The following is a 27,604-nucleotide window of genomic DNA, read 5'->3' on the forward strand; positions in this document are numbered from 1 at the left end:
CTGCATCACGGGGAGGTGAAGTCCAGATTGTGTCCAAGGTGCTACACTACAAAATCTATTAGTTACACATAAACGTGAAATTTATTGACTAAAAGCTTTTGGAAGTAGATCCACGCCACTGGTTTAACCACATGTCTACAGCGGAAGCAATCAGCGTGAAGGAAGAGGCTGCAGACAGATGGGTAAGAGATGTGACGCTCATTGAAGTCACACTAAAGTCCACGTTAAAGCTCATTTCAGTCCGCTGAGGCAACCACACTCCACACCGCTCTGAAGGGGCGACGACAAGCGTCCCCAAGATGCTAACGTTAGCCTGGGTGGTCTGGACGGATGGACATGGTCCCCGAACCCAGCCGACACCCCAGCTTCATGCAGCCACCCTGGGTGACCGTTCCCCCGGCCCACCCTTCGCTTGCCGTGTGGGGACAACCAACGTCCCTCTCCAAGAGCAGGGGGTCTGGTTGTCCCAGCACCGGTCACACCAGCCAGGGGAACGTTTTCCTGGGGGCTTGGTCCTTCCACAGAGAGGTCCACCCTTGGAAAGCACGAAGCCACATCTGGGCAGCAGCGCCCAGGCTTTAGGGGCCGGAGGAGGGCCGCAGCGGCCCCTCTCCCTCCCCGCGACACCAGGCCGGGGGTGCTCGGCCTTTGAGCGACCGCCACAGCGGGGCCGGGGGTTGCCCTCGGCCTGCCCCGCCGCCTGAGGGGAGGCCTCGGACCTTCTAGCGGCCGCCTCAACCGCCCCAGGAGGCCTCGCCGCGGCGGCGCGGCCCCGGCCGGCGCCTCCCGGCCTGAGGGGCCGAGAGCAGCGGGGCGGTAGCGCCGGCGCCTCCCGCTGCCGGCGGGGAGGGCGGGACGGGGAGCACCGCGCCCGTCCTCCCCGCCCCCGGTCCGCCCAGGAGGGAAGGAGCCGGCTTCTCCCTCAGTCTGGTGCCCGGCGTGGGCCTGGAGGAGGCTCCTGCCGCGGCCATGGAGGCTTTCTGCGGGTCCCGCTTCTGGGTAAGCAGCGCGGCCGGCGGTGCCGCCTCCCTCACCCTCCAACTCCCCTTCCCGCCCCGCGGGCTTCCCCCCGCTGAGGAGAAAGTTGGCCGGGGAGGTTTGCGCGGAGGGGCCGGCAGGGGGGAAGCGGGGACCAGCCCCCTCGGCGCCGGCTGCGGGGCTCGCCCCGGGGCGGAGGAGAAGCGCCGTGCCCCGCTCGGCGTTTCCCCGTGAAAGGGGCCGTGTGCTCGGCCGCGCCGGGTCTGAGGGGCCGGAGCCGGCAGGGAGAGGTCGGCCCTGCGGCTTCGGAGGGGCTAAGCAGCTGAGCTGCGTCTTTCTCTTGATTGCCTAGCCCCAGCGGCTGGCTGTCCCGAGAGCTGGCTGGTGCGGTGAGTCCTCCCGGGACCAGCAGCAGGGCCGGTAACACCTTTCTTGTTCGCGATTCATCGCCTCCAGACCAGAACCAAGACCCCAACGAAGCCCCAGGGGACCCCACAAGACCCCAGGCCGTGCCACAGCTCCCGCCGCCTTGCAGGAGATGTGGTGTTTCCTACAGTTCTCCTAACAGCAGTAGTCCGTCTCTGGACCATAAAGCGATGAACCTGGCTGTTGCCTTCTTCTGAGGGGTCCTGCTTTATAGCGTTGCTGCTGCTCTTCAGAATCACTCTGATGAGCAGGAAGGTACTCCCTGTTAAGCGCTTTGTTACTGCTAAAGAGTGATGGGTTCGTGGCAGCCAAGGCTGGTCGCAAGCCTCGGAGAACTGCAGTGACTTATGTTCGTATTTGGAGCCGTCAGTCTTTTGGAAAGGCTGATTGCAGCAGGCACTGTGTTTGTAAGCAGAAAAGTGTGGAAATTCCTGCCACAGTCTGCTCAGATGGTGAAGTGTATAAATGCTGTTACAAGGACTTGGTGCAGTATTTCCCCAAGGTACAGGGCGCTGCTTTCCTCTCTGCTGTGTACACAGACACTTTAGACTATATGAAGCTATGGGGAGTTCAGCATGTACGGTGAATCTGGAACTGCCCTCTAATAAATCACAATATTTGCATGCATCTTTCTCTTTTATATTGATTTAGCTGAAGGGGGATTTTTTCAAAGAAAGATGAGCAGGAGTGAAAAGGAATGGCTGAAGACGAATCACTGCTAGAAAGCTATTAAAGGACAACACAAGCAGTTGGTTATGAGGACTTAATGCTGAGCTCCATCTTCAGATAACTAACTGTCTTTCAAAATCTGTCTAAACATTAGTTTTTAAAAGAGGACTTAGGCTCCTAAGCCCCTTGGTTACATTTCTTTGTTCGGTCTGAGATTTCATTTCCAAGTGCTCTGCGTGCTCTCTGCTACAGCAGTTGGCAGATAAGCTTGCTCAAACAAGTATTTTCACCTTTTATTTCTACTATAAACACTTATAGAACAGGAACAAGCACAAACAGATCAACACTGCTCACTAGTTTATTGACTGCCTCAAGAAGCATGTCTTAGCTTCTCAAGGAAGGCTTGTAGTGCAACTACTCTTCGTAGCCAAAGCTTTTGATAACAGTTTGTTGATATGTTAATGTAAAATGTTTAGGCAGTTTTGCTGGTTTTAAGTATGAAATAAATGTATCATTCTGTGCTTTATGCAGTGCTGTTACACTCAAGCACAGTACCCTTTGCGGTGCTGTGTCTGGTGTATGCTATACTCTGGTAGTGTGTCCTGGTTTTAATATTGCCACGACTTTTCAAAACTAAATTTGCAGGAAGTAATATAAAGGTAGTCCAGGGAAGATATTTTAATTAATAAACAATTATTTACAGCATCAATGACGAAGAGATTTAGATGTATTTAACAAAACGTAAATAATAATTTAAAAATATACCTTCAGCCTTGCTCAAAGTAATAGTGCAAATGTGACTAAATCCAGTTGATCTGAAACATGGTAGTTTGGATTGGCAGAGGAATACATTTTCTGTCCAAGTCTGTGAAGGAAGATGTCAGGCATGTGTTGCAAGGCTCTCCAGAAACTTATTTTTTTGTGTAATTATCACATACTTGTACGTCAACATAAAATATTACTAAAGAATAAAAGGAGGCTGACTGAAAAGAAATGAGCAGTGTTCCTTGAACAAACGGGCAAACTACTTAATAAATGTAGACCTGTTCTGTTTCTTTGGAATGATCCAGAGTTGTTTAGAGTCAGAACAACCTTCCATCTGTGTAATTGTTTTAAAAAATGGTACTCAATAACTGTGTGAAATGGAACATGTGACCCAGTGACCAGCAGATTGAACTCAGTGACCAAGAGTCTTGTACCATACTTTTGGTAGGCAGTGGTATTTTGTCTGTTAACAGGAGTGTATACAATGAACTGATTTTATGAGAGATTTTAAGTGATGACCATGTAGATGACAGTCACCCTGAAAGGATTTGCTGTGCCAATACACCGTTCCATAAGAAAACGCAGGTAGAGGCTTCTTTTTGAAGTAAGTCCACAAAAGTTGGGGTTTCTTGTGCTGTTGTATGCTTGAAGAAGGGAGGACAAAGGTGAAAGACAGTTACTGGCCTGTGCGTGCAAACTAATGGTGTGCAGCTTTGCAGTTCAGATCAAGAACTTGATAAAATGTGAACCAGTATTAATGTTTGCTTTTTCATAGCTGATGAACTTAGACTCTTTCCCTACTTTTTTGTCAAAGAAAATCTAGATATTTTTGGAAGCGGAGCAACATATTGGTGTCAGTTTTAAAACTGTTTAGAGTGAAAGGAAACATGCTGTTCCAGTTTAAACAGTTCTTTGGTTTGGAGTTTAAACCAACTACAATACTTTTCTGTTAAAAGGAGGTCAGATTCAAAACCAAACAGTTCAGAATTAGCTCAAGAAAATGTTTACATTGAAATATATCAACTTTAGTAGATGATTGATTTATCTTGGATTTTTTTGGCTTATCAAAAGTGTTAAGGTTTCAACTCTTCACCCTGATGCAGGATGGGGAATTTTGCTGGAAATGTCAACGGGTTGGGTTTTTTTGTGTTTGTGCAGAGGCAAAATAATTTCCTGTTCAACCCATTTTAGAAATAAGAAATTAAAGGAAACGCTGTAGGTCATGTTAGAAATCTATAAAAGCTTTTGGCTTCCAGCTACTGCTTTACCTGTTGACATGCAATCAGCAAACTGCTAATACAAATATAGGGTATTTTATGCATAAAGAGGAATAACCGGAACATTATTTTTTCAAAATGCAGTATGAGCAATCTCTTCATCTGAACACTTTGAAACATACTGTCTACTTCAATTGAGAATTCAAAGCTAATTGTTGATATCTCCTAATGGTGTTTCCATGCTAAATGACTTTTGGGAGATGAATGTGATAACACACCAAAGGGCTGCCTTGTGTGGGTATGTGCTATTTACTATTGCCAATAATTATCTCCTATTTATTCTGTCACATATTTACTGTGTGATAGTAAGTGTGCTAGATAGGCGTGCCAATTTATATGACCCACAATCTCTGTACTTGAGAAGTAGATACTACTGAATTATCATTTATTTGTTGCTTATGTCCTCCACTGTAGTAAAACGTGAGTGGTTCCTCTGAGAGGAGAAAGAAGTGATCTCCTAGAGAGTGTTTGCTGCGAAAGTGTTTTGGCCTAACAGCTAAACAACATGAGCTTAGAAAACCAAATTCTGTTCCAGTGTAAAGACACCTTGTCTTTGTGTGGCTCAGACTTTCTGGTTAAGAAATGGCACTATGGCTGCTGTGAGGCTAAAACATAAGTGCTCTGCAGTACGTGGGTACTGTTGAGATGATGGGTCATAGAAACACCTTAGAGAGCAGACAGACTAAGTGCCTAGGCTTAAGCAACAACTTGTGGGTTTGATGTCGGCTTTTTTTAACAGCATAAATAGGAAATGGTAGGAGAAGTGATAGAGCGCTTCAAAAGGGAGACCACAACTTCTAGTCAGTTATGGATGAGATCCAGACTTGTTCCTTTTGATCCTGCTTAGCTGACAGAGCTCAGTTTCCTTGCCTACCCTGTGTGTTTGTATCCTGACAGATTTTTTTTTTTCCCCCCGTCCCACATGGAGTGCCGGCTCCTTCTTCATCCAGAGACTCTTGAGTAATTCAACAGGAAGTTGCAGCAATTCTCAAGAGTAAACTATACCTCAGTCTTGTCTTTGAGACAGTCTCATACAAGCAACCCTTTAACCTTTAGCTTTGTGGATATTCCTTCATCTTGAGTCATTCTGTGAAATTTTGGTAGATTTGGACTAAAAGTCATGCTGCTCTTTAGAAATGCAGCTTCCTCCTCTGTTGGCTCAAAGTGCCACAAGTCTGCCCACTGCATAATTTCTCCTTTTGCATCATCATGTATCATGCTTAAATTTTTTGCAGTTTAAGATGACTTAGGATGAATGTAGTCAGGAAGAAATCTTTCTTTCAAGGAAGATGACAATGGACTTGTAACATGTACAAGTTTATTTTAAACCCCCCACAACTTATGTGATTTGGCCCTAATTTAATAATAAAACATTGAATTTCAGTTATTCCATTATATTTGCAACTAAATTAGCAGAGGAAGAGTGAAGTGAAAGGTGGTAGCAGGTCATTGCAAAGGAGGGATTCTGCAGTAAGATGATATGGTCCAGACTGGCTGTTCTTTGTATATTAGCTTCCCCTTCTGCCACACTGTGATAAACACAGAATGTTCAGTGTTTGTAGTTACTTAAACGTGATACAGATCTCCACGTAAACTTTGTTAACTGCATCCAACTTCAGGTAACTGAGTCCCACTTCTATAAATCTCTTCACAATTGTGTCGGGTATCTGTGTTCTTTCTCATGTTAGGTAGGAGATCAAAACAGGTAACATTAATGGTCTCTTCAGGCATCAGATCTATGAAGTTATGCTCTCTCAAAGGGTAGCTGTGTTGGTAACATCCTAAACTTAAAAGCAATTAAGTACTCAAGCTCAGATCCTCCAAGATTTTAAGATTCTTGAATTGAGTTGAATGGAAGCTATTGCTAAAGGATTTGGGCCTCAGATTCTCAATGTCAAGGGCAGTGTAAATATTCATCAATAGATTTGGAGTATTACCCAGGACCTACTATCATTCATCTGTGTGTAAACGGTATAAGAGACTGTATTTGAATCTGCTTGGGAAAGACGAAGTCTGGATTTGAGAGTTGTGAGCAAAACTTAATACTAGTGAAAGCTGCCAATATCAAGGATTTATGGAGTCCTTCAATGACAGTGTCAATTAACAAAGCTCATGAAAATGACATTCATTTCAGTAGAATATGTGAATGTGATTGTTCATGTTTTTTTCAAGGAAAGCAGTCATTGCCATTTCCTTCAAACCAGCACACTGACTAGTCAAATGAACAATACAGGTGCAGGAGAATAGGGGCAGCTGAGAAAATTGTCACCACCAACATCTGACCAGCATGGTTGAGTCCCTTCTGGAATTCCCGATTGCAATTCTAGAACTGCAGGAAAAACGATTTTTAGAAAAAACAATGCCTAGAGGAAAAAGAATCTTTCTTTGCCCAGGTGCACTGTGGCTTTGCAGGAGATGCTTTGCAAAGATCTTCTGGACGCAGAAGCCTGCTTGTCCCTCCCTTCCATGTGTTTCCCTGGGGGTGGGACAGTAAAACTTGAGGATGCTGTGAGATGGGGCAGATGGTAGTGGGACAAGGTCCTACCTTGCTTTAATGGAGGATTAAAGCCCCACGGGGAGACTATTTCTCTGTAGCAAAACTCAAGGTCATGTCTGTTCTTCAGCTTTCAACACAACTGTTCCTCCCTGGTCACAGCTCTGACCGTTTTAGCTTAAGTGACATAGCTGGTTGATGTGTCTGGGGCTTAGGAATACTATAAAGCTTGCCTCCTGAAAAGAAATAATATCTGAAACAAAACCTGAGTCGCATGAGGAGCTCCTTAAAATGGAGCTTATTTAATCGCTACAGTTAAGAATATAAAGCATTTTGAGATGGGCCTAACCTACCTGGTAGGCAAATTGCTATGCCACTGGAGATATAATCCTTTCCTTTCTACATGTGTAAATTTGTAATGTATTAAAATGAAGAGACTATTACTGTTTAAAATTTAATTTTAAAAAAATTCCTTTGAAAAACCTATTAAATGGGATCTTTGATTTTTCCAGTAAGCTAATGCTCCATTTGTCTCCAGATGATACTGCCATGACTATGATGGGCCATTATCCAGTCACACATTATTTGGCTGAGCTGGAGGAGAGCGTAGCGGCAAGCAGCCAGAGATCTTCCCAGGAACGCGTTCAGGCTTTTGTACAGCCAACAGCCTTGACTCCGTGCTGGGCCCGTGTGAGCTGGCACCTTGTCCCTGTGCTAATCTCACGGCAGCACGAGAGGCGAAGTCAACATAAAACTTAGATCATTTACAGTAATGTCACGTGCTGGTGTCATAAAGCTTTGCATTAGAACAGAATAAGAAATGAAGGAGGGGGAGAAGAAAAACTGTTTCACAGGAGTTGTTTCGAATGTCAAAGTCATTTAGTTTCAGAAGTCAATTTCTTTTTTCTTTCTGAAACTTTCTGAGAATACATTTGACACTTCTGCTAATTAAAAAAAAAAAAAAATTCTCATTTCTTCCTTTGCTTCCTCTTCTTTCCCCCCCATTTGAATGACTTGTATTCTAGAATCTCCCCCACCTCTTACACGTGCAATTTTTTCCCTTTCATTTCCCTTTGTTACTGTGTACAATTGGAAACATGGAAAAATAAACAGGAAAAAATTTCCATGTTCTGGGTATAAGAATTTTACTACAGTAAGGGGAGGTAAGAGCAAGCGAAGTGGAACAAAAAGCAGTAAAAAACTTTATGCTTTTATATTTTGTCTCATTTGAATAAGCAAGGTATATCTTCTGGAGGAAATAGTTTACTACTGGAAGATCTATCAGATGGAAGACTGTGGCCAGTGGTAATTTCCAGAGACGGCAATGTTATTCTGTCTGCTTCTTTTTTCCCTTTTTTCTCCTGCTCCAATACAGAGTTGGTACATCTTGCTCAAATGTTGGTGACCGGCAAAAATTCACTTTCCATGTCTCAGCCTCTTTGTGGCAAAGTGGTGGAAGTTCTGGCTCATTTGGGTATTTGAAGGATTGTTGTTGTAAGCATGTTGCAGTTGGACCACTGTGGTTTTACAGCAGTCCCTTAGGGATGGTGCTTCTCCCTTCGTACCAGCACTGGCTGGGCAGATTCAGTTGCAGGGTGTTTGTACAGATCATAGGTAAACACGATCCTTTTAGAAGTAGGGATTTCCTGGGTGTTGAAAAAAATCAAGTTTTAGGCTTTAAGTTCACATCACTTAGTGTTGGATAGAAGCTGTGCATGCAATTGGTTTGGGGTAGAACAACGTATCAGGACAGTTCTGCCTTTGCTCCAATTTCTATGATTAACGTATTCTTTTTGATAGTCACCCGATCGCATCTTTTCTTTATCTCTGAAGTTTTTGGCTTAACAACGCTGAAGGCCAACCTTCACGTTATGAAGAAGGGAAGAGAAGAAAGAATAGCTGAGAGGGTGGGGAGAGGTGTAGGAGCGGACACTTCCCAAAGACGCTGCCTGTAGCGGTGCTTTGCGAGCTCTTTTTCTCTCTGAAACTACTGCCGTGGTTTAGGGCCAGACTGTGGATTTCACTCTTTTGCGGAATAAAAGTGACTGAAGTAAGTAGGTCTGCGGACTGAGATGAGTACAGTTTGTGCAAATTAGCTTCAAGAGTATAGCTAGAGCGTAATGCTCGTCTGTGTTAGGTGAGCATCGATCAGTTCTGCGAGTGATAAACCAGGCTTAATCTTGGCCATTAAAGCTCATTAGCACACAGACTCTGTCCTTACCCTCTAGCCTGCTGCTGCATTGGACTTCTTGGTGCTCCCCTAATGAGCGGCCCTGCAGCTGAAGAGCGTGATCAACCTTGGGCACTTGAGATGGCGTCACCTTTGTATCCTGCCCCACCAAACTCCCACGCTACTGTCTTGTTAAAGGCAGCCTTGACCAGATGCTAAAATGTCATTATCGCTGCAGTCAATTTGTCGGTTCCAGCTCCCACTGGGCAGGCGGAGTGTCAGAGCAGCACTGACGAAAATTTTTTTGTGACAATCCCTTTTATTATTATTGTACAGCAGCACAACTGGATGGGCCAGCTTAAAATGCAGGAGTCAGGGTGGGAAGGGGAGAAAATAAAGCAGGGACTGTCTCATTTGCAGCTGTTTCAGCTGTTCCTACCTTTTCATAATTGAGCTACGTTCATTATGATCCTTGAATTAACCTAATTCCTTTCAGTTGAATGGAGATGGGATGGCTTAAATTAAGGATATTCCCCCACACCCATCATCACACTGTGTTGAAACAGGGCAGCCCACTCCTTTATTTGTACTTGCATAAAGCCATGGGAAAGGCCTTTGATGATGCAATTAACAGAATGTTTTCTCTACAATGGTATATACTTTTGATCAATTTTAGAAGACAGTCAGGGCCTTTATTCTGAAGGAATGATCCTGTTTCCTTTTACTCTCAATCCTGTTTTTGATTCATGAGCATTTGTACCTCTGTGGTTGCACTATGCCTTCCCCTCTGCAAGTCAATAAATGTCCTTCTGTCCAAGCAAGAAGGCTGGCTGCTACTAAAACAGTTGAAGTAGATGGATATTACTTTTAATTTAGGTGTTTGTTGTCTTAGATACATATAGTTACTGTTGTCAACTTCTACTTTACTCTCTCAAGCTATAGATGCTTTTTTGAAAGCCCTATTTGCTGGACTCACATGACTGGGGCAGAATATGAACCTACTTTTTTTTCATCCTGCCTCATTTTTGTTCATGACAGCAGAGAAGATCTGAACTTCTAATCTTAAAACTCAAAAACTAAAAGGAGAAGAAAGAGAAACTTACTGTTTTATATAACACCTGTCACTAAACCTATACCTTGGTTTTTGGATATCTGGTCCACAGTTCTCAAGTTCATTGCGTTGTTGGTACCATTTGTACCATGAAGCTTCAACTCAAGCAAAAACCTGTGACTAGTTACTCTACAACCATAAACTAGGTCATGAGTTATGAACTTGTGCCAGGTCTATTTGATCCATTTAAATAAGTCACTAAAGATCCTTCTACTGCTGGAAAAGAAAGTTAAGCGTCCTGCATGGTGTCCTTCACTAATGTAGGTAACTGTTGCAGTGTGCTTTGTAAACAGAAAAATACTATTTCTGGCTATTAACTGTGTAGGTACTATAAATGCTTACGTCCTCCCAACCCCACCTTTTTTCCAAGCAATATTGCTGTGGTGTTGCAGTGGAGAATATCATTATCTCTTGCCCTTGAGAGGGGGGCAGTGGGGAAAGATTGTTCATGTATTCATGTGAAGGAATTGAGTTGTGCAACAGGCACTGTGGATTAATGAAGCATGTTACTCCTTCTGTGCATAAGGGTGAAAGTGTTCCTTTGGAAACATGAACGGATGATCTTGCTCTGAAAAGGCTATTTGAAACGGGCAGCCTTCTGGAGGCCTGGACCAGAGTGCTTGTTTGTGTTAAAGTGATTATTAGAGTTTGCCCAAAGAGTTTACCAAGAGGGACCAAGCAGGGGAGATGGAAAACAGCTAGAAGTGGGAGGTGAGACATGGAGAGGCTGAGATGAAGCCTGTGCTGTAGCTAAGACTGAGCCCTGGTTGTTTTTGGTGTTGTGGTTCAGAGCCACTGTAGAACCATCTTTGTTTCTGGGAGGAGGCAGTATGGTAGAGCCAAGAGAAAAACATCCTTTTTTTTTTCTTTTCTTTTTTTGTGCAAGGTTGTGCAACCGAAACTCACTGGCAGGATATTTACCAGATCTAGGGGCAAAAGAAGTGCAGGAAGATTCTCCACTCCATTTAAGTTCTCACTAACAATTTCTTCTACAAGAGATACCATTTCCATGTTTATTTACTGCAGGGAAGCAGTGTTACTGTCAGCTATTCACTTCCCTATCTTTTACTCTTCATGTGTACCTTCCCAGTCAGCTTTCCAGTCTGATTTTTGATATTAAATAACGTGCCAACTAGTGATAACTGACACAGAATCAGCGATATGGCATGTATTAACCTTGGGTAGAGTGTGAATGACGTCAACCCGATGGCCTTCACCTTCCCAGCAGATAAAGAATGAATTTGTGTTTCCTGTCCTTTTCCCAATTCTTTTTGCCCTATAGAAACTTAGAGAGAAACATGTATTAATTTTTCCATTCAATGGAGGTAGCTGCTTGAGACTACAAAAGATATCGTTAGTCTTCCCTTGGGTTGCTGGCTGTTTGAAGAGCATTACTGCAGTGTCAGCTGTATGCTCGGTAAACCCACTGTGAGGCACTTATATTTTAAACTTCTATAGTGGAGTAGGAGTTGGCTTAGACTTAAACCCAAGACCAGAATCCCAAGTGGTCTTTCTCAGCAGGCTCTGTTAACATCATCCTTGGGGCTTGGGAAAGGGATAGACAGGAATTTCCCTATTCGTTTTTTTCAGTCTAGCTTTAGGTTTTCTGTTTGTTCCCCCTTTTCTTTGAAAGCTGTAAGGGATGATGTGCAAGAAACCCAAGATATGTTGCATTGAACTTTTGTTTCCTTTAAAGGCATTATCAGTTTTAAGGATGGCCTTTTCAATAGCAGTGTTCTTTTCCAGAGGGGAAAGTATAATAGAAAGTACTAAGTATTAGAGCAGATTTAATGTTGCTCAGAGCCTCCCCTGTTGAATACTTTCCCTTAAATTAAGAACATGTATTTAAAGCTGCTCATCTAAATGTAAGTCCTGCTGCACGGATGGCCCTTAATATGAGCGTCATGTTTATCCAAAGACTGTGACTGGAGTGATGGGTGTGATTGAAAGCTGCTGCAAGGTTCAACGTCAATGATATTCTTAACTGATCAACAGAAAGCCCCACTAATTTGTAACTTCTAGACTCCAGGGGACCCCTTGTCTGCTGTGAAGCTGTTACAAGCATCTCTAATCTCTTTTCCCATGGATGTTGGCATTGCATTTAAGTATTATTACAGGATTAAGTACATTGTGCACCCAGGGAGTTGGGTACAGTGGGCTGGTATTTCTGCAATGCTGTATCTCACCAGCAGAGCCTCCAACCTGATCCATGATACTGCATCCAAGGAAATGCTGCTGCATACGGGCAGTTGCCACAGAGCTCTTGGCAGTCTGGAGGAGCCACAGAGCACAGTGGGAATCTGGATTCGGAAGAGGTCACAGGTTACTGCCCTTAAGACTTGCTTATGGGGAAGCGAGCTGGCAGCAATGTTAGCTGTGATGGGCACGCTGGCTATTACAGTTTTCCTGGGATGAGTTTCTTGGAGAAAGTCGTGTTTCCCAACATGTGCTGCTGAGTATTTCCCCTTGTGAGATGCCTATTGATGGGTCACCCCAGCCCTGGGTCATGGCGCTGCCTGCAGAGTGTTTTCAGTGGGCTTTCAGTGAAGGAGACCCTGAGACAGAGCTGTGATGCACAGAGGAAGGTGACTTGTTCTCAGGACAGCATAGAGCTGTGAACTGAGGAATGTGTGTGCTATCCAACATCAGAGTATTAGACCTCTTTCAGTAGCAAGTCCAAAGAAAACCCTCAAACCCAGACAGCCCAAGGTGGGTATTTTCATCCTCAATCAGAATGGGACGTAAGAAATATTTAAACCTGCTCTGCTTACCAGGGCAGAGTTCAGAATATGGAAAGGCAAAGCCAGACTAAAGCAGGAGCCTTAAAGACAGGAGTCAAAGAGCTGGTGTGTCCCTCCAGCCGTTGCTTCTTGTGTTTGTTCTCAAGGGTGGAGTTCCGTAACTTTACTGATCAATTGAAGGGTATTTAGCAATATTTAACTGTGTCGGCTTGGTCTCCATAAATTATATTGAAACTTCATGTCATATTCTGACTCAAAATGAGTTGCTTAGGGTTGGAGTGGATGTTGGAATATATGTTGTCAGCATGGTGATTTATAAAGCCATAAAGTGAAACTGCCAGCTCTGTGGAAACAGATCCAGCTAGGTAAGAAATGTGGTGAGAAATGCAACTTTCAGATTTCCAGATTTAAAAGTAATAACGATAATTCTTAACAGAGTCCCCGCTACATGGCAGATGGCATGGCAGCATTAGTCCACTATGGTCTGGTCTTAGGGGGAGCAAGTAATTTGCATGGAATTACACTACTTAAATGTTTAAGGTATAGTGTCTTCTAACAGGAACCCTTCTCATTGTATTCAAGGATGGAAAGAGTCCGCTCTCAGAAAACACCAATTCATTGAAAGGGAAACTTTTTACAGAAACAGAATCGTTCCAGGAAAGGTTGTTTATCTGGTCCAGGATGGAATTGGACTTGGGAAAACATTCCCAAGATAGCCAGTAGTCAGGTCTGTCACTTTGGACGTAGGTTTCTCGTTCAGCCCACATCCCTGTTTCCCACGTGCCATGGAAGTAGGAGGCTCTTGTTGGTTATCGGGTGGGTGCTGCTTCTTGTACTTTCAGGTAATTTTGGAAGGGTTCCACTTTTATTCTCGGGGATAAATCAACCGAATCTCAAAATCCTAGACGTGTTTTTTTAGGACAGAATTTTTGTTTTCTGGCCAGCTGTATTTATGCGTTCAGAAATGCAAGTCCTTTGCCTTGTTTAAATAAGAGTTAATGAAAACCTTTAAATGGCTTGGCAGCCATACAGTCTGTGTCCTGGATACAATAGTCAGCTTGTGTTCAGTCCAAAGTTAATGGACATCTGGGGCAGTTTCTAGGTGGCTGTCAGACAGAAAGTAATTTCTGGACATTTTGGTCTTACAGAAAAGGTTTAAATTAGGAGTGCTGCTTTTCCTTACCGTCCCCGCCCCCCTGCAATAACTTTTCCCTTAAACAGAATCTTTGTTTTATTCTGTGCCCAGTTATTGCTATTCTTCCTCAGCTTTCCTTTTTCCAGGATTCTTTCCAGCAAGCTAAAGGAGCACAATCGCAAACATGCTCAAGACATTGCTAAACCACATGTAATTTAAAGAGGAAATTAGTATTTTGTTGAATAAATGATAGTAGATAAACTCCTGCTTTGGAACTAAAGAGCTTTTCAGCTCCAGACTTCTAGAGGGCATCTCCTGCCCCAGGCAGGGTAGCTGCTAAGAGAGCTTATCATGTTAGAGATGCTGAAATGTTTTGATGATGAGCCAAAAATGGGTGCTCTTTAAACGTTATCTTCCTTTCTGATGCCAGAGACGTGCTTGCTGGAGGAAGACACAGAAATAGTTTGAATGTGAGGCTGGAGTTTGGTTTGGTTTTGATCTTGTGTTTGAATTGCAGTGTAATTGCCCCTGTGTTGTTGATTTGTGGCTGAAGTTTTCCCTAGGTCTGGACAAACCTGTTTAGGTAAATGGGAATCTTTATTCCCCTGGCCCACGCTGGGTGTTTGCATGCCTCGAAAGGAGCCATTGCTCAGCTGGAGAGGCACTAACTCTGCAGCATTAAAGGGTGCAGTTTAGATGCATGGTTAATGGATTTGTGCCACCCTTCACCACTGCCAGGGCTTTCATTGGTGCTAAAGCTGACGTAATGAGTGACAAACTTGTCACAGTTCAGCCAAACCATCCTGCAACCTGCCAAGGCTTTGTAGTTTCATTACACTTATGGAGCTCTTTTGTGGGTATGTGGACTGATGCAGGGGTACACATCCCTTCTGACAGATCATCACTGAGATCAAAAGATTGTAAGCAGATTATGGCTCTTCGGTTCTCCTAAAATCAACTATTGCTTTCAGCATTCAGTCTCTTTTGTATTGGTAAACAAAAGCAGGGCTGAAAATACTTTTGAAGAATTCATATTCAGACTAGTCAAGTCATTCATTTATAAGGGGTGGGGAGAAGTGGCTCAGCTTAACTGAAGCATACTTCTACTGAGAGCTCATACCCAAAAATAATTACGTACAAGTAAATGATTCTAGTGCAGAGATAAGGCATATTTGAACCACAGATATCTTAGTTTTATCATCTGCTTGTTAATGATAGTACGACGAAGTAATTTTACATTTCCTGCAAGTATTTATCTACCACATTTCAGATGACACATCAGATGGCAAAATGCAAGTTGTGAATTTCCAGTAGGTTTGAGTAAAACCAAGTTCCCCTTAACTGTACTGAAATTTCTATTTTAGTTTGAACTTGTGTGACTGTGCGTTTGCACGTGGTGCATTCAAATCCTTGGGTACAAGTTGCATATGTGAATTGTGGTGTCCAAGGTCACAGATGGAAAGCATTGCTTGCAATGTTTGCAAGAAAACCCATATTCCTACCTGCATGTACAATACATTCCTTTTACCTTTGTTTAGAATAGGGAAGTAATTATAGTTGGAGGCATATGAGTAAGAAGGACAAAATTTTAGTCATAAATGGAGGGGGTTTTCCCAGGTCAGCATACGATTGATCTAAATCTGATAATTTTATTCAGTGCTGGACATTCTTGCTGGATGAGTTCTCAAGTCAAGGATTTTGCCTCAAGAGCTTTATTTAGCAGTTGCACTCCAGGCTGGGAATGCCTGAGAAGTGCCGTGGTATCAGCAGCACCTGTAACTAAGCCTTAGCAAAGACAGCAACACAAGGGGGTTGCCTGCTACAAAATGTAAATCCGAATCTGAGATACAGGAGGGCAGAAGTCTGTCTTTCTAGGTTTTGCCCAATATTTAAAACTGTACTTAGCCTTTTTACTACAACAGATTAACCACAAGTAGTTGGGATAGGTATTTTTGGAAAGCTTTTACCAAGGCCATGTGCTAGCTCCAGCAGAATTTGGATACAATTTCTTTAAGCAGATGTTCCAACTGGCAGCACTTCTGCCTGTCTATTAATAAATGTCTCATCTCTTTTCCAGGATTCAAATCTTTCAATACATACTGATAATCCAGACCTGACACCGTGTTTCCAGAATACTATCCTAGCATGGATTCCCAGCATTTATCTATGGAGTGTATTACCCTTTTATCTTCTCTACCTAAAGCACAGCAAAAGAGGGTACATTGTGCTTTCCATGTTGAGCAGGTTCAAGACGGTAAGATCTCTTTGCAGTGTTCCATGAGTAATGTGCAATTCTGAGTTTGTTAGCGTTTGTTCAGTATCCAAGCAAGCGCTGCAGTAGGGTTTAAACAAAATCCCCTCTGATGTATGGGGGAACTGGAGAACTTGCTTATAGGAGGCAACAGTGTATGTACAGATTTCTGAGGAAGGATACCTAAGGACAGCTCATCTGTAAGGAAATTGATCCTGTGAGCCCACCTTTCTGGGTAGAGAGAGGAGTTGATTGCTCTGCAGAAGAGTTCACCCCTTTGTAGAGCCAAAACTATGCTGCTTCACCATTACTTAAGCTTTAAACTGCTGAAAGCTGCAAAACAAAGACCTTAAGGTAGGTCTAGTGAGAATTTAATCTTGTTGTGAAAGTAAACACAATAAGGTATCTTTTCAAGCCACTCTACCCACCCAATAGTTATGTGATTTCATCTGCATCTTGTGCTTAAGAGATGGGTGGTGTCAACAGCACCTCTGGTTTATAAATGGCTACGTCTAAGGAAAGCAAGCAAGTCACTTTCCATAGGCCACAAGAGAACTGGGGTTATTCCTGGAGAAAAATTCCAGGCTTTTGTTTCAGGGCATGTCTGCCTCTAATCTGGATGGTGCCTGTGTTTCCAATCAAAACTGAATAGTATGGGGAAAAAAACAGGTAAATACATTAGTCTTTCTACTGTTCATGTTTGCAAATCCCTCGGAAAGCAGTTGAGATGGGTTCTGCGGTTTGAGTGCAGTGGGACAGTTCCATTAACCTGACTGCAGCTGGTCAACACAGCAGTGTTGTTCTGTTTACACAGCTTTGTCTTGCTGGGAATCTGTGAATCATAACGGGTTTGCTAGCCCTCTGACTGCCCCTGGAGATGAGTTTACCAAATGCTGTTTCTGTTTGGATACTTTCAGCTGTTCGGTGTCCTGCTGTGGTGCGTGAGCTGGGCAGATCTCTTCTACTCTTTCCACGAGCTCCTGCAAAACAGGACGCCTCCACCAGTCTATTTTGTAACTCCATTGATCGTTGGCATCACTGTGGTTCGTAACTGTTTCTGTTTATTGTGACCAATAAGAATAACGCTTTCTTACATGAAGGAGGAAGAGGGTTCCTTTGCATTCATTGCCTCATCCTGTACTCTTTTAGCTGAATTATTAGTACTTGTATTACTGAAGCAAATTTTGCTTACTGAAAAGGCCGCAGTACCAGATATCTCTCTCATGTGGGTTCAGCTAGGTAAATGAAAGTCTTTATAATGGAGCGATTGTTCTGCCTCCCACCTTGCTCTCATCTATTTCTCCAAGCTTGTGATCCAGGTGTGGAGAGAATTTGGGTATGACTTTGCCTAAACAAGGAGATAGGAGACAGCATGTCTTGTGCATTTTTCAGTGCTGTATTGGACTTTGTAAAACTGTGTCTCTTATCTGGTGGTTGTTCCTCTGTTAAACAGAAACCAAATTTGCTTTGCCTAGGATGACAAACAGGCTTGTGGCTGTTGTATGAAAAATGAAGCCGTAAAATTTTCCCATTAAGTTTTTAATTCCCTTGGTTATATTTTTTTAAAAATACCATTCTCTAGACAAGTCGTGATTGTCCATCTGGACTGGAGAAATGACAACTCTTGCACTTGTTTAAAATGTTTGTAGCTAATATTTAATTGTGCCTAGTCCTAGGTACAAAATCTGGTTTAAAAATTAAATTCTGGAGATGAGGCTTTGAAAACAGTAAACCCGAATTATTTCATAAAGTTATTTGCTGCTTTCCTTAGATAGAGGAGGTTTTGCCATTGACTTCTGTGAAGTTATGATGGGGCCTTATTTCAAAGAGGTCCTGTTGTCAATGATGACTGTAATAGCTGCCAACTGAGAGCGTGAAGAAGAGGAGTGGTGGGATGGGATTGTGTTCACGTGTTCCTGTATTTACTTCTACAGCTGGTAGCTACGCTGCTTATTCAATACGAAAGGCTGAGAGGAGTTCAGTCCTCTGGAGTGCTCATTATCTTCTGGTTTTTGTCTGTGCTCTGTGCCGTGGGGCCTTTCCGGTCTAAGATCGTGACTACAACAGCACAGGTAACATGCCATCCTTGTTAGCACTTGGAGAACAGGAAATGTAGCATTAACATCTCTGTGAAGGGAATGAATCACCGAGTTTGGAATCAGATCTGAGCCCAGCTTTTGCCAGGGAGAAAGAAAAGTTTGGTTCCGTTGCCTTGACTCAGACTTGTATAACTTGAAGGGAACTGGGATTTCTCATGCAATGTCAGAAAGCGTATTTTGCTTAGCCCAGGGCTATACTGGAAACCTGATAGACATGAGAGGGCTGTACCAATACTGTTATATATATTAGAACAGACTTTTTCTTTTTTTTTTCCCTTTTGCAGCCCCCTTCCCCTGCCATGCTTAAATAGGGATGGGTAGTAATCAGAGATGATGCGTTCTAATATGTGATGTTCCCTTTTTTGCTTAGGCAGCTTGGCCACATGGTACAGCTCCATAGCCTTTCTTTTGTCAGTGCCTGATGTGCTGAGGACAGCATTTTGATTCCAACTGTGGCTTTAAATAGAGAACAGAAAGTTGGAGGGAGGGGAATGAAACCTGGGCTGTTATGATTCCTGTGTGAAAACATAGCAGGTTCTCCCACAGTAAGAAAGTTGTTATGTTTTCCACAGAAACAAATTTCACTAAGTAGGGCACAGCAGATTGCTTCAGTGATTACATCATCAAAGGCTAGAAGGAAAAGGAGTATTTGAAAAACATTAAGGTGATTGCTTCTCCTCAGTGAAATCAGTGTTGATTCTGTTTGGTGATTTCTTTTTTTTTTATACTTACTTTTTTGTAACTGTCAGCAGCGTTATCCTTTTAGCAAGGATCTTGCTATAGCAGGCTGCTGTAAATATTCCAGCAGAGATTGAATTCAACCTTAAATGACAGTCTATGCAGAACTTCTTCAGAAAATAGCTGCAATCTTGGTGAGACCCTTTCAAACACCACTTAAATTCAATTTTCAAACTGTAGTAGTGGTGAATAAGTACAAATGTTGGACTATCAATGTTTGAATCCTTAATCAACTTAAAATTATGGGTGCAGAGCCTTAGAAAGGGTATGGGTAGCTTTTCTCCTGTTCTTGCAATTGCCAAGGACCAAATATTCTTTCTCTTGCACTTAAGGTTTAAACATTTTAAGTGAACAATGAGAGCATTCACAGCTACATTAGGGTATGAAAGAGCTGTATAAGGGACATACCCTCACAGTAAGAAGTTTTAAATCAACTGCGGACTCATATAAGTAGGAAAGGAGATACGTCTAGAACAGATGGAACTGTTATTATGCAATACAGTGGTTTTTTGCAGCTTCTTCTGAAAGTATTTAATGATGACTGCTTGTCAGTGACAACATACTAAAGTAAATGAATGTTCCCTGATCTGGGTTGACAGTTCCTACACTTAAGACATGATCTTGCAAGAACCCCTGGAGGTAATTTAAAAGGGTGTCATGTAGCTCTGATTTTAGAGGGTGTCTGCATGCAGTGAAGTTGTATAAACACTTTGAACTTGACGTAATTTAATGAAAAGCTTGGCGATAAGCATGTTCTTAGGCACTTTACAGAGTACATGCATACTTTTGTAAGATAATTCCTGCTACCAACTACTTTGCAGTATTCAACTCTAGAGGAAGAAAGGAGTTGGCAAAAGAAGCTGAGAGAGAGAGAGAGTGTTGGGGGGGTGGGAAGTACAATGAAAACAATTATTACTGTGTTTCTTTTTCCCTCTAGGGCCATGTAAATGAAAGGTTCAGGTTTACCACGTTTTACATCTACTTTGCTTTGATAATCATTGAGTTGATCCTTTCATGCTTTAAAGAAAAGCCTCCATTTTTTTCCCCTGTTAATACAGATCCTGTAAGTATTTTTACTTTTCTTTATTTACATTTTACAGACTATATCATGCTTTGAAAGTTCCACTGAGAATCCTTGTCATTGAAAACGCCTTTGTATTGTCACTGAGATTGCAGTAGTTGGTGACACCCTTATGAAACACTGGGTGTGGAGAGTAATATTGGGGTTTGAAGCCTTTTTCCATTATTTGTGCCATCAGTAATAACTGGAAGCTATGTAGTGAAAGCAGCTCTCCTACTTGCTGCTTCACAGCAGTTGAAATTACATTTCTGAACATTAAAGTGTAATATTAATTATTATTTCAAGAGTAGGTTTTGTGGAGGTGATGGTCTACTTGCTTAACATTAATTTAGAGTTAGCTAAAGTCTATAAAGGTTGTCTTAATAAATGAGTTCTATATGTGTTGAGAATAGATATGGAAAAACATTAATAACGGAAGATATTAGTGGTGTCACAGATTAAATTTCTTCTCCAATTCATAAAATGGTCTCTATAATTGGATTTATGTTTGAACCGAGCTGAGAGAGAAGTCGAGTTAATTTCTTAAAATGAACATTTCAGAAACTATAGAATGACATTTAACTTCATATAAGTGTGATTTAAAGGCAGTATATGAAGCAATTTTTAAAGATAAAAGGAGTTCTACATGACATGGGAAATGAAAGAAATCAATTTTATGTCTCATTAGGATGTAGGTACATACATGTAATATACCCAAACTAAGCAAAATTGACTGTCGTCTTATTAAAGGAATGGTAAATGTCTTGCTTTATTTTGATTTTTTTTCCCCCATAATTTTACTACAGAATCCATGTCCAGAGTTAACTTCAGGCTTCCTGTCAAGATTGACATTTTGGTGGTTTACAAGGTGAGCTTCTCTTTTCAAGCTGTTGGACAACTGACAACCCCAAACTCTACCTGTGACACGTGTTGTACAGAGTTAGCAATGCAGAGATTTTTCCTCTCTAAGTAGTTGATGTTGGATGCTCTTTCATCCACAGTGGTGTCAGTACTTCTAGAATTTTTGTTTTTACGAACCACTTTCAGAGTGCTCATACTGCCCAAATTTCTTCTCTGAAGAGTAGTGGCAACAACTGTGGCATGACTAATAGAGTATACAGTGGTTGTGCTTATCGTGTGCTGGAGTATAACCTAAACCAAGTTGTAAGACTGTGTTCCACAAGATTAATCGTGGCAACCTTTCACCCATCTGAGGATGCATTTTGTTTCCTGTTGGGGTTCATGGGTCAATGATTTTTTACAAGGACATTTTCTATGCAAGAGGGAAAGTAAACTGGGTTATATATACAAATGATTACCACTGATACTGCTGTCAAAAGGCATGTGTATTAAAGATGCAAATTTGAGATTGGGCTTACTACTGCTCCATGATAAAGAAGTGGAACAGCTGTCAAAGATCAAGTTAAGACCTATTTTTTCCATAGTGGTTGAGGGTGTTGAGATCTTCATTCTTACATCCACGTAACTTCATTGTCCTGGCAACAGCCCTATAAACTTCTTTTTAGTGAGAGTGTGAGATCTTTCTAAACTTCCAGAGTTTTGAATGTTCAGCTTTCCCATCAAGAGTCTTGGCAAGTAGATGTTTGTATCCCTTGACAAAACTCCTCTTACAGTTGAGGAACTGTAGTTTTCAAAGAAATCTGTTTTTTTCTTTAACTCACGTGTGCTTCACTTCTGCATTTTGTTCACCTCTGACAGTTATTCTAGATAGACTTAGTTATTTTCACTTCTAAAGCTTCACTGTTTTCATTTAACACCACAGTTTCATTCAAATGCTTCTGGTAGTTGGGTTTTATTGTCCTTTTTTTCCTGAAGTGATGTTTTCAATAAAATACATGTAATCAAAACTATGGAATGTCCTTTCCTTAATGGCAAACATCAATATAAGACACAGAGGGAGATGGAGGTATAATTATCACCCTTTCTGTGGAGATGCATCTTCTTACTTTTGTTAGCCTCATAGTCCCAGAGTTACTAGCAATGCTTTAAGTACTATTAGCCAAACTGAACTGAACTGGTTTTCTCTATATGTGCAGCATGGCAATTCTTGGTTACAAAAGGCCCCTTGAAGATAAAGATTTGTGGTCGCTGAATGAAGATGATACTTCAAAAATTATTGTGCAGCAACTAAGTAGAGAGTGGGACAAAGAAAAAGCAGAGTGCAAACAGTAAGTATATTGTCCTGGAACAAGTATCCAAACGGAGATTGATCTGAGTCATTTCAACATTAATAAGCTACTCATCCCTGAAAATGAGCTGACTAAAAAAGGCACCTACCTCTTCAACCTATGTGTTCTTCTTTAATATTAACCATCTAATTTGCTTACTTAAGATGTCTAGGCAGAGGCAAGCAGGAGCCCTCTGGGGCTTGTGTACTACGTACGTGCTTTTTAACTAGGTGCTTAAAATCTACATGAGCAGGTAGTGCCATTTACCAAGTGGAGAAGGGCTGAAGATGCGTAAGCAGAAGGGATTGAGTTGGTTGGATTGTAGAAAATTAACAACTTTCATCACTGAGCTGGTAGATGTCTAACCCCATAATTGCCTCCCTCCTAGGCATGTTAGAGCACAATTTCTAGGCACCATAAACCAAAAGGAATTCCTCATCATCCCCATCGTGATTTTCTTGGCCTGACACTATTTTTAGCCTTAAGGCTCTTAGCAGTGAGCAACTCTTCATTTTCTAGCAGTAAAGATATGAAACTCAAAACACATGAAAGGCGGGAGAGGAAGAGATATCCCACTTTAAGAGCTGAGACCCTGCTCCTGTTGCCTAGAAAGTTAGCAGCAAAATTTCTATAGTCTCTGATGGAAATGGGATGAGGTTCAGAACATTCATATAGTTACATCCATGCTGAAGAGGATATCCTTTTTATTGCATGTTCTGTCCTAATCTAATCTTAAGAAATTATCTATTGTACAACTGTGTTTCCTTCTCCCACTGGTTAATGTCCAAAATGTTTTCAAACAAATAGATGTGATAATAATGTGTTTCAAATGAAAAATGTCAATAAGGAGGAGGCCTGCACTTCCATTTCCTTTCATTGTGGAGATTTCTCCTCCATGTGGAGGCTTTCCTCTGTTCTCTTCTGTGCATATCCTTGCCAAATTGGAAAGACCCTATTATGTGATAATATTAGGAGAGAGTTGTAAGGTTCTTGGCAAGGGTGATTATGATGTGGAGGGTTGCACTTCACAGCTAAAATTTGAAAGGTTTCCAGCACTAACACCAGCTTGTCCACTAGTGCTCTGTGTGTGCTGTGGTTTTACTTTGGTTTTTTTTTTTCTTAATGTCTCTATTTTTACAGTGTGGAATAATGTACATTGTCTGGGTTCTGGTCTTTTGCTGCACAGACATAAATCTTACTCCCTCAGGCTTTTATATAGTAAGAGCACAGCCATTGTGCAGAAATGCCTAGGGTCCAGGAAAACTTCTGCTAGGAAACCAGAAACCATGCCTGGAGTTTTGTCATGGGATTCATTGCATTTTGGAAATTATTCATACAAACTGGGGCCAGTTGGCAATGAATTTAACCATAAATTCTGGCTTGTATTTAACTCAGGTAAAATTTTGTGGTGACTATATTAATGATTCTAAGGTGGGGAAAAGAGCAAAAACAAAGCAAATCACTGTACTCCAGATTGCTGGGTTTCACATAACTCTAAAAGCTTCGTGGCTCTGCTTATTCTTCAATTATAAGTAAGTATTCTCAATTATTTCATGTCAAATAACACTAGTGGTATTTGCTTGGGAGCTGTTGTGAATAGGTTTGGGTTTTTTTAATCTCTTCTCATTAAATCTGCTCTGGGCAAGCTTTTATGACATTAAAAATGCTGTGTCAAGTTGTACATGTGTTGAAAGTGTCATGGAAAATATTTCCAGTGTACACAGTAGTAATTTATTTTAAAAAACTTAATCAGCTGCAACTCTGGCGTAGCTAAAGCTTTAAACTTGTTTTATTGTAATGACTATCACATTTCTATTGTTCCTAAGCCTACAAAACCTTTTTTACATTTTGCTTCACAGCTGTCTTGTGAATTACTGTTTAATAATTGCTCATAATTCATTTTCTACTAATGAGTTACAGGAGAGATCAGTGTATATTTAAGTTGTTATCATAGATAATAATGCATGCAAAGAATATTTTTCCTCTGCTTTCCTCTCTTTGCACTTATGGCTAAAGTCTCTACTCGCTCACTTTACTGATAAGTGCAGTCTCTTCTGAGAAGGAGCTGTGCTAGATGGAGAAGAGAGCGCTGGAATCTATTTTGCCTCATTTTTAGTTAGCTTCTGTGACTGTGCTTATGAAGACAAATTGAAGATGCAGGGCCTTGTCGTCACTATTAAGAAAGCTATGTGTTTTCCCATGAGATAATCAGCATCTATTATCTCCCCTGCTATAAATAATGGAAACCAGGCACATGCTTTTTGCTTTGATAAAAAAACTGGGTGTGAGCAGTCCTACACACTGCTGAAAACCTGACCTCACCTAGCTACCCGTAGTAAACACTAGATGTGCATTTTCTCCCTTTGGGATTTTTTGCTGCAACAGAACTATGGCATTGCTGTTAGGTCACTGTAATAAACATTTTTAACAGCACAAAGCCAGGGGCAAGTAGTCTTGTTTCTTCAAATCCTTCAATGAGTTTAACAGCTTGGTTGCCAGAAAAATAAAGCTTTGCTCATAAACTCTCCAGGTTTGATCTGGAAGGACAAAAACAACACTGTTCTTGTCTCGGGGGAAAAAAAAGTCTGGTTTAGGTTCTCCTCCTGCCCTCAAAGTTTATTGCAAAGAAATTCGGATTTCCACATGCCTTTGAAAGGATGTGAACAAGTTTCTACCTGTGGGCTGTTAGCCACAGTGATCATTTTGAATGCTCACAAGCTGTTGGAATTACTTGACTCTACAGCCAGCCAGCTCCAAAAAATCTGCACGCTCTTTATGAAGAATCCATAAATCCAACCTCACTTGGTAGTACTTTTAAGTTATTTTTCAAATGCCTTCTTGTAAGTCTTCACTGTTCCTAGGGTCTCTCTTCCATCTGTCCCTTCTTATAAGGCTTATGTGCCCCAGACTCTAATTTCCTTCTCCCTGCTCCACTTGGACTTAACCTTCCTCGCTGACGTTCAGGAAATTGTTCTCTAGGTCCCATAGCCCCCAAGAAGCAACAGCAGTTTGGTATTTGCTGGTAGAAAAGCTGCCAGGCTGCTCTTTGAGAGCAGTTCATGGAGGAAATAATTTCCCAGAGCACCCCCTCTTTATTGATAGGCAACAGAAGTCAGGCACCCAGAGGTGCTTCCAGAAAACCCACCTAGAGCCCTGGAGAGCAGTGTGGACCTGTTGGGTCCATTTTTCATCAGTCAGTCTCAAAGAACTTTGCAGAAGACATCACTTTCATTGGCTTATTTTGCAGGTGGAGAAAGAAAAGGACAAAGTAAGAAAGGGATACAGCCAAACAGGGTTTAAATGCTTACAATGTCATCGTAAGTAAAATTTAGGCACCTAAACCCAAAGTTTCTGTCCTGGAAGAACCTCGGACAGCTGCAGCCCAGATCTCAGAGATGGCTTAGCTTTGGAGGTGCTGTGGTTTGTGCTCTTTCAAGTTTCCAGGAATGCAAAATCGTATTTTGGGAGGGCTGTGCCTGCTTCCTCTCTTAGCTTGGCATGTGATTCAATGCCTGTCTCCCTGGAGGGATTCAGAGTACTCTGGAAGCAACTGTGTGATCAGATAAGGCTAAAGGTTTAGTACAGCTACTAATTGAACAACAACAACAAATACAGCCTCAGAAGGACTAGGTGAGGGTGCCTTTTGTGGTATGTAACTAGCAACTGTTAGAGGAATTCCTTTATAAGAAATTGGCGATTCAAGATCAACTCTGTCCTCTGCCAAAGGAAGTCAAGCCTTCATCTCCTACTCCTTTGAGCCATGTTCTCATCCCATGGTGACTGATTTTCTGGCCTATGGAGTACACCTCATAAGTACTACAGAAAAAGAAAAGACTCATTACACAAGAGTGGCCTATCCCTGAGCACATCTAGATCTTATTGAAAGTCTTGCTGTTGACCAGTAGCAGAGCAAAGAAAGGAGCAGACTTTTAGATGTTACTGCAATGCTGTACATAGGGCAATGACGTTCTTGTCAGTTGTCTCTAATTGCTTGTTTCATTCCCCTAGGAAAGAAGATGTGACATATATGAAGAAATCTAACCATGTCCTGAATCATGTTGGTGATGGTCCAGAGGAAGCAGAAGTTCTAATCAGAGACAAAAAGCACAATAGAAAGCCTTCCTTTCTCAAAGCTTTGTTGAGGACCTTTGGGCCATACTTCTTAATCGGCTCGTTCTTCAAGCTGATACAAGACCTACTTTCTTTCGTCAACCCGCAGCTGTTAAGGTTGGTTTACTGTGTGAGTAGTTTCTCTGTGCAGTCCCTGTGGAGGCTTGGCTTTGGCACGGAGTATTTATTTTTGAAATGCATAGCTAGTTTCCCTCACAGTGCTGCATGTGTATGCTCCCTCACCTTCCCACCGAAATGCCATAAGACAGGAGTTCTTTTTTGTGGACTAAGCTGTAAATTGAGCAAGCTTCACTGAAATGCAAGATTCGTAAATCGCCCATCACCAATAGACAGCCTTGAATTACAAATTACCTGTTGCTTCATGCAGCAGTCCAAAGCAATTTGTCCCCCTTTCTAAAGGATTATTTGTGAAATCAAAGCGAAGCACTGCTTGCTGGATCCAGTAGTCTCTGTACATCTGATACCCACATGTGTTGGTGGTGGCTGCAGCTGCAGCATGACTTGATATACAAATGAAGCATGATGCTCAAGTTATGTAGTGCTTTGGCCATGCTGATGTCATCTGGGAAAGATTTTGGACCATTTAGATGAGTTCATGTGTTCTTAGTTGTGCGCAGTAATGAGAATGTGTGAGGCACAGTTGCAGTAACTTGCCAAGTGAAGGAGAATTATGGTTCTATTAAAAAAAAAAAAAAAAAAAAAAAGAGGAACACCTGTACCTCCCATCTCCAGGGGCACCGGTTGCTCAGCCTGATCCATAGAGGAATTTGCACGATTCCCACATTTTTTTCTCTGTTAGTATTATTCTTAAAGTGAGAATTTCACGAGATAATCATTACCTAAGAAGAAAGTAACAGTGGAAATACCAGCATGTCTATCAAACAATTGTTTTTTATTTCTAAATCAATGGAAAAGCACACAGTTCTGTTAATCCATGAGAGGAATGGAGTTTGGATGGAGGCCACAGGTGGATGTGGGGAAGGGGAGAAGAGAGGGCCTTGCTCCTATATGAGCATCTCTTAAAATAACATCAGTGTGGAGCTGTGTTCTGAGATCATAGAATCATGGAATAGAATCATAGAATTGTTTAGGTTGGAAAAGACTTTTAAGATCATTGAGTCCAGCCATTACCCTAGCACTGTGAAGTCCGCCACTAAACCATGTCCCTAAGTGCCACACCTACACTTCTTTTAAATACCTCCAGGGATGGTCACTCAACCGCTTTCTGATACGAGCCAGGATATTATTGGCCACCTGGGCATGCTGCTGGCTCATATTCAGCCAGCTGTCGACCAACACCCCCAGGTCGTTTTCTGCTGGACAGCATTCCAGCCCCTCTTCCTCGAGCCTGTAGCGTTGCATGGGGTTGT

General features: G+C 42.0%; 1 protein-coding gene across 3 annotated transcripts in view; it reads left to right on the forward strand.

Moving 5' to 3' along the window:
* Positions 1-899: 899 nt before the first annotated feature.
* The window catches only part of ABCC3 (ATP binding cassette subfamily C member 3), a 51,237-nt gene continuing 24,532 nt past the window's right edge, over positions 900-27,604 (forward strand). For all 3 annotated transcript variants that reach the window (XM_049812069.1, XM_049812070.1, XM_049812071.1), the window contains exons 1-8: positions 900-999; positions 15,844-16,020; positions 16,935-17,060; positions 17,952-18,089; positions 19,792-19,917; positions 20,721-20,782; positions 21,972-22,103; positions 26,112-26,330. In XM_049812069.1, coding sequence (XP_049668026.1) covers positions 970-999; positions 15,844-16,020; positions 16,935-17,060; positions 17,952-18,089; positions 19,792-19,917; positions 20,721-20,782; positions 21,972-22,103; positions 26,112-26,330 — 1,010 coding nt within the window. In that variant the 5' untranslated portion in view covers positions 900-969. The remainder of the gene's footprint in view (positions 1,000-15,843; positions 16,021-16,934; positions 17,061-17,951; positions 18,090-19,791; positions 19,918-20,720; positions 20,783-21,971; positions 22,104-26,111; positions 26,331-27,604) is intronic.

This window comes from Accipiter gentilis, chromosome 10 (genome assembly GCF_929443795.1).
Source record: "Accipiter gentilis chromosome 10, bAccGen1.1, whole genome shotgun sequence".
NCBI lineage: Eukaryota > Metazoa > Chordata > Aves > Accipitriformes > Accipitridae > Astur > Astur gentilis.